This window comes from Stigmatopora nigra, chromosome 3, assembly GCF_051989575.1.
Source record: "Stigmatopora nigra isolate UIUO_SnigA chromosome 3, RoL_Snig_1.1, whole genome shotgun sequence".
In the NCBI taxonomy this organism is placed as follows: domain Eukaryota; kingdom Metazoa; phylum Chordata; class Actinopteri; order Syngnathiformes; family Syngnathidae; genus Stigmatopora; species Stigmatopora nigra.
Window position 1 is genome coordinate 1,217,262 of NC_135510.1, and position 7,805 is coordinate 1,225,066.

The 7,805-nt window shown below is 42.4% G+C and overlaps 1 protein-coding gene across 1 annotated transcript in view; it reads left to right on the forward strand.

Moving 5' to 3' along the window:
* Positions 1–4,545, forward strand: part of adamtsl5 (ADAMTS like 5) — a 36,460-nt gene extending 31,915 nt beyond the window's left edge. Inside the window, exons 10-13 of the mRNA XM_077712831.1 lie at positions 1,354–1,552; positions 2,242–2,355; positions 2,473–2,544; positions 2,619–4,545. Of these exons, the coding sequence (XP_077568957.1) occupies positions 1,354–1,552; positions 2,242–2,355; positions 2,473–2,544; positions 2,619–2,944 (711 nt within the window). The 3' untranslated portion in view covers positions 2,945–4,545. The remainder of the gene's footprint in view (positions 1–1,353; positions 1,553–2,241; positions 2,356–2,472; positions 2,545–2,618) is intronic.
* Positions 4,546–7,805: the final 3,260 nt, after the last annotated feature.

Genomic DNA, 7,805 nt, shown 5'->3' on the forward strand with positions numbered 1-7,805 from the left:
CGACCGTACTAAACTTCTAATATTTCCTGAAAGCAGGCAGTTTGGCAAAGACTTAAGGGACCAGCTGGGATGCCTGCCGGACCGACCACTGCCTCGTCTCGTTTCTGGCCGGCGCGGACGCCCGCCGGATCGACCTCAGCCTCGTCTCGTTTCTGGCCGACGCGGACGCCCGCCGGACCGACCACTGCCTCGTCTCGTTTCTGGCCGGCGCGGACGCCCGCCGGATCGACCACAGCCTCGTCTCGTTTCTGGCCGGCGCGGAGGCCCGCCGGATCGACCTCAGCCTCGTCTCGTTTCTGGCCGACGCGGACGCCCGCCGGACCGACCACTGCCTCGTCTCGTTTCTGGCCGGCGCGGACGCCCGCCGGATCGACCACTGCCTCGTCTCGTTTCTGGCCGGCGCGGACGCCCGCCGGACCGACCACAACCTCGTCTTGTTTCTGGCCGGCGCGGACGCCCGCCGGATCGACCACAGCCTCGTCTCGTTTCTGGCCGGCGCGGACGCCCGCCGGATCGACCTCAGCCTCGTCTCGTTTCTGGCCGGCGCGGACGGCCGCCAGATCTGCCACTGACTCGTCTCGTTTCTGGCCGGCGCGGACGCCCACCGGATCGACCACAGCCTCGTCTTGTTTCTGGCCGACACGGACGCCCGCCAGACTTGCCTCTGCCCCGTCTTTTTTCTGACCGGCACGGACGCCCGCCAGACCTGCCACTGACTTGTCTCGTTTCTGGCTGGCGCGGACGCCCGCCGGAGCGACCTCTCCGTCTGTTCTTGGGTTGGTGTGGAAGACCACCGGACAATTGTAGATCTCCAACCCACCCTCCCTGCTTGTTCCCGTTTCTCATATTGTAATTGACCTTGGGACGTCTAGAATCCGTCCCTTAGAGGGGATGTACTGTCAGGAGTGGTTGGATTGCCTTTCCTGGCATGACGTCACGATAACTATCAGCTGTCACTAATTACGTGATTAGATTATTTTTGGTATTTAAGCATTATGATTTTCTGTGGACGCTGTTGGATCGTCTGGTTTAGTTCTGGTTTCGTTGCCTGTTAATCCTCGTAGTCATTGCTGTTTCCATTGACGCCACGCCGCATGTACTTTTCGTTTGTAATGAGTGGTCAAGCCAAAGTATTGAAGTTATGTTACCCCGTTTATTAAATCAACCTACAAGAGCTACAGAACTGCCTCACCTTTCCATTTACTTCGGCGACTCTGCATCTGGGTTCAACTTACCCTACGATCGCGTCGCACTACGCGGCGAGATCGTAACACATACACTTGGTGATACCACTTTGTCGTATGCAAGACTGAAGATGCAAACAGATAATATATTTTTTCTTTCTACATACAGGTTCTGGCCACAGGCAGAAACCCAGGAATTGAGTATGAGTACTGGTTACCACCTGACCAGTACGACCTTCATCATGGGAGAAGTCCACTGCGTCAGGCTCACCAAAGCGGCAACTACATTCCCCGGCAACAACCAACCATTCCAACCACCACGGCCACCACAACACGATCTCCAGCAGTGATCACCCATCCCCACCGGTGTAGGTTTTATTCCTTTTGCCTCGTATTTAACAGACTTAAAACTTTTTACTTTCTCCATCGATCTTTGACCACATCTCAAGTCAGAACATTAACTAACTAATTCAATCAATCATTTTTTGAACTACTTACCCTCACAAGGGTTGTAGGGGGTGCTGGAATCCTATCCCAACTAACTACAGACACCACCCGGTGGACGCACTAAATTCATATACAGTTGTGGTCAAAAGTTTAAATACAGTTGTGAATGATTAAAGTTTAAAGTACATCCCAACAGTTGTTTAAGGCGCATTTTTCTGTTTAGAAATCTAGGACAAACATACTTTAAAGTTCAAAGTATGTTCTAGATTTCTGATAAAATAAAAAAAAGGCAATGTATACTCCAGTTTGACTTACATCTACTTTTTCCTCCTCGACATTGTGCATTATTTATCTGGTGCATCTTATATTCCGCTGTGACTTAAAGTCCGAAAAATCTAAATTTAGACTAGCGACAGTCTGCACCAGGAAAAGCTGTGTTTTAGACCAGAATTGTGTAATTTTGTGGACTGCTGGATATTGGAGTGAACATCACCAACTCGTTCAGACCCAATATAAATTAATTTTTTTGCGGATGCAATCCAATCGTAATTTAAAATGTGATGACATTTGTACCGACCGCTTTAAAAAACTTTGTGTATTTTTTCCCAAGCTGTCGTTAGGCCGCAGAAGCCGGCACGGCACCCTCCGAGCAATCCCATTTTGCCTCCTCGTCAAGAACGAGAGGAGAATCACAGAAACCTGCTGCCTCAACCCTCGCCAGGAAGTAAGTTGATGGCATCCACATCACAGCTGAACAAACTTTAAGACCTTAGTTGAGATTACAGATTTGGACTAAAATTACCTTTTTCTTTCAATCATCTCTGGTTTATTTGAACTGCAGGGCATTGTGGGAAATGTCGCCGAGTCAAAGGTCGAAGAGAACGGCACAGGCAGTATTGCCAAAAAGACTTTAGTAAGTTGGAACTTTTTATCTTTGCTATAACAAAGTGATTTTAATACTTAAAAGATGCTTTTTTGACCAATTAGTTTTTCGAGCCAGAGTTTTGGGGAAGCTGTATAGAGGAGAAGAGACACGTTACGATGTCCAAATCCTCCACACTTATCGAAATGGCTTCCGCCTGGAGCACCGCGAGTTCCTTTGGGTCCCAAATGTGTGTGACTGTCCTAACCTGGAAAGAGGCAAGCAGTACATACTAATGGTGCGCCGACACATTAACTACGAGCATACGCTGAACCGCATTCTACTGGAAGAGGACAGCTATGTAGTACCCTACAGACCAAGAGAGGATGAGCTTGTGCAGCAACTCCAAAGTCTGTGTGACAACAGAGGACATAAATATCCTGCGGCATGACCCGTCTGAAAAACGGAATGCGGCTTATCTTTAGCTTTTCTGGACGTTGCAAACATTCATCCATCCAAGGCCTGATGAACATCAGAGCATTGTTACTGAGGAGAAATGTCACCCAAAGTCTCCACACTAAGACACCAAAGAGTTATTTAAAAGCCTGTATGGCTTTCTATTCTACAGAGCACTTTAGGTGGACAGCTCAAGCCACCTGTAAACACAAAGCAAAAATTATTGACTGAAAAAAATGTATCATCTGCTTTGAGGTCTAGTTAACTTTATATATAATCCTTATAAAGCGTGATTTATGGGTGTGTGTGTGTGTGTGTGTGTGTATTTTAAGATTCTCTCGCTACGTTTGTCCAAACCGTGCAACGTAGAGAGTTGAATTTTTTTGTACACAATATAACATACTCTATTTCAATTTTAAGGAAAAATCCACCTCTTAACATTAAGATTGTTCTAATAAATTGATGCATAGGTTAGTAATTATACCATTGTAAGTATGGATATATGAATTAAATAACCTTTTTTTATCAGTCGTTCGAGAAATTACCCTACTCTGTTGTCTAGTATTATGTATTTTTAGCCTTTGCTCGTTATGGGCATCTGCCAGTATTTTAATGTGTAATAAATACAATGTAATCACTATTGTTTTGCAGCTTGGACAAGGACATTAGGCTTTTTTTTAACTGCCAAGATGAAAATATATGCAATGGACAAAATTAGTAATATATTAATTATATGTTTGGTGTTGGCATGGTGGGAGAGATTATTATATCTGCCTCACAGTTCTGAAATCAAAGGTTCTAGCATTGGCTAGCATTGGAGTTTCAATGGCTGCCCTGTGTATGTGTGGGTTTTTTCCGGTTACTCGGGTTTCCTCTCGCAACCCAAAAATCATGCATAGAATTGGCTGACTAAATTATCCAGAGATATGGGTGTCCGCATAAATGGTTGTCTAATCCTGCCCTGCCATTGGCTGGCAACCAATATACCCTGCCTACTGCCCGTATTTGGTTGGGATAGGCTCCAGCACCCCACAACCGTTTTGAGGATGACCAGAATGAAAAACGAATGAATTAATGTTTGGTGTTTCACCTGCCATGTAATTTCAGTAGATGTCATACTAGATTTGACATTTTTATGTATATGTTGTGCAATTACAGAAAATAAGTGAAGTTTGGTGCAAGCAATTTCTTTAGTGTCTTTAGCTGACTACTGCTTAGCCATTCATCTTCTCTACCACTTTTCCATACAACGGGCACAGGGGTGTTGGAGCCTATCCCAGCCAAACGTGGCCAGCGATAATTGCACCACTGTGGCACCTTAACAATAAATTTAATTAGAATTTTGTGAGGTGGATTTTTCTTTAAAAAGTCACATACTATGTTGTACTTTTATTTTTCATTTTCTTTGCTTTACAATGCCTATATTTATGAATGTTAGAAGCATCAACCAAATTTGGCTTTGTGGTCCAGTTGTGTGATCACTTCAGTGTCTTTTTTTGTGCTAAATGAGATTGGTGTTGCTATATTTTGTTATGTGGCATTGACATGCTTAAAAAATCTTGTATGTATCAATGAACTTCACTAATTTGAACTGGATGCTCAATTGTTTCAATTGGCTAGTCTTTTCAGCAGTATTTTATTCATTCAATTTCTGAAACACCTTCTCACAAGGTTCGCGGGGGGCGCCGGAGCCTATCCTAGCTGACTTTGGGCACAAGGAGGGGGACACCCTGAATCGGTGGCCAGCCAATCACAGGGCACGAGGAAATGGACAAAACTGAAATACACAATTACTGCTCTGTACATTATTTGTGATTCGTGATCATGCAATACATTTTTTATACTCTCCTCTTCTCCAACCACACCCTCTTAGCCCCTCAGCCCCCCTCCACTAATTTGCTCTCCTGATTCACTGCTCTTAATTAATTAATTAATTTGGCACAGAGGAACAAACCAGAAAGAACACCATTACTGTAAACAAGACAACATAATATTTATAAAATAATGCCAGACAGAAAGAAGAAAAATATAGCATCAAAATTACAACGGTGAATTATACTGAACTACACAGTTAGACTGAACCATTGCTTTTAATCAACTGTAAGCAAGTCAGCACAGTAGCAAGAAGGGTGACATGCGTAACACCAATCCACCTGAATAGGAATGTTTGTTCAGGTCAATTCTTATTTCACTATATACTTCACTTAAGTACTTAATGTGTGTAAAGCGTTCCCACTAGAATTCAGTTGCAAATGTTTGAAAATGAAGCACATTGCTACATTCAAACTTTACTATGAATGTGTGTAAGTAACCTAGAACAAGTACCGTATTTTCTCACATATAAGTCGCCTCCACGTATGACATGTAACTTTAAAATTGCCTTAAAATCAATGAATGTTACCATTTTTCTCTTAAGAGACAGCCCCGATACACAATTTTAACCTCTATATTCATGATATTCATAGCGAGTACAGATGTGTTTCTTTGAAGGGAAAATCTTCATCATCTCACGTGGTATTTCTGAGATCAATTGACAGGAATGTCTGCTGATAAATGCACAATCCGATAGGGTATTTCCTGCACATAGAAAAACTCAAAAGGAATTCACGTAAGCAGTACAACCAGGAAGTGTGGCCGTAGCGGTCTAGTGTTAACCAATTAGATGGTGTGCACTAATAGCATGAGATACACATTACACAGGTATCAAGGCTGATATTTTAATAATCGACCGCAAGGCCTTCGATCAGCCTTAACAAATATTGGGTTGTGCTGACATGGTAAACACTATGAACACATGTATCAAACTCGCATCTGTCCAGTCAGAGCACATTTAACTACGGTAAGATGGCGGCGCCCTGGGGGGGCAGTTTTTTCAAGTTTTATGCAAGATTTCAAGTTAACAAGTTAACAATAAATTTTGTTTAGCGTTTTATATGTTTATCTTTTCTCTATTTTGAAATAAATGGCCGTATCGCCCACATTATCTTGCGTTATACCGTTTCGTCTTTGTCACGTTGCATTTTCAAGCAAATTTGTGCCAATATAAACCGTACCCTTTATTCAGTCATAATTTCTCTAACGACAAATACTATGTATATGCGAGAAAATCTGGTAACTATTCTTTTTCCAACATATTCAAAATGGAAAAACAAGTTTTTGTTTTTTTAAATAGACATTGTTAATTCAGAGTGCTTTTCATTGAAAGAGGCAGAAAGTTTCAATCCTTTCTGATACAGGTTCATTGGTATTGGTTTGTGAATTGTGAAATGAATGTAGCAAAGTCATGGATAGTATAGTATAGCAGCGGCGGTCCGTGCATTTTCTAGCGACGCCTTCAGCGAATCAATCCAACTCTCAAAAACCATTTTATGGCTCTACTGCACCTACAGCTGCGACACATAAAAAATCATCAATAATAACCTCATACAATTGAAATATTATTTTGGAATATAGCCATCTTTAACTCACTAAAAATCATTTTTAACTATACACAATATCCATTGTCCTTCTTTCTTCCTTCTTTTCTATCGCCATCGAAGCTAATGCTGAGAGTCGAGCCTTTCCTGTCGTTTTTTTGGCATACGTTTTCATTCGATTTAGTGCTGAAAATGTTTGTTCCCGGTTGTGATAGATTTGCTTGCTTTGGAATTGTTCGAACTTTCTTAATGATGTCCAGCTTTTTTTTCTTGAAAAGTCCGTTTTGAAAATGGCTTTAAATCAACACAACAATATATTTGCTTGTGCAGCTTGTTCCAGACACAGTTTGGTAGCTCTGGCTAATCCACTCTATCATATTCTAATCATAGTTGGTGAAAACGATGACGTATCCCTACGCCTGCGACAAGGCATTGTGGTGTTGCCAAATCGAAATCTGATTGGTTAAAGCAACAGTCTTATTGACGCTTGTTTGATGCAGCAGAGCCTGCAGTACTGATTGTGAAGGCCTTGAGGCAGATTTCTGACCCTGGCAACATATAATGGCTGAAATGTGATTGCTTAAATGCTTCAATATGAAAACACACATCTGGAAGCAGTGTAACCAGGGGGGAAAGCAATGAAAGGAAGCTAACAGACAATTTGGAATGATTTAATAAGTATTGATGGGCAAAATATAATATATGATTCAATATTTCTTAGGCCAGCAAAGAAGGCCTTGAAAGCCCTGACGGCCCGCCACTGTAGTGCAGTATAGTATAGCAGAGTGGCCGAAACACACTTAACAAAGCAGCAGTCATTCAAAGTACATGAGAAATATCCTTTTTGCAGGCGATGAAAACAAATTCCTCTTGATTGCATGTAATTATATTTTCCAACATGAATTCTTTTTGATGTCTTGTTATTAAGAAATACTTGGTAAATATGCACAATTTAGATGTCTATTCAGAATTATTCCTTTGGCTTATAGCCAGACAAAATAGAGTTCATTCATTCATTCAATTTATAAACCACTTATCCTCAAAAGGGTCGCGGGGGTGCTGGAGCGCATCCCGGCTAGCTACGAGCACCAGGCAGGGGACAGCCTGAATTGGTGGCCCGCCAATCACAGGACACAAGGGGCTAGGGGCAATTTAGAGTGTCCAATCGGCTTACCTTGCATGTTATGAGGAAGTGGGAGGAAACCGGAGTACCCGGAAAAGACCCACTCAAGCCCGGGAGAACATGCAAACTTCACACATTCAGGACCGACCTGGGATCAAACCCACAACCGGAGAACTTTGAGGCCGACGCCCTAACCACTCGACTGCCAAGCCGCCCATTTATGTTATTTTATTTGTATTTTTTTTTTTTAATGATTCAAATATTGCTTATTTATGTCCCATTTAGTATAGTGTAAATTATGTGTTATAGTCCAAGTT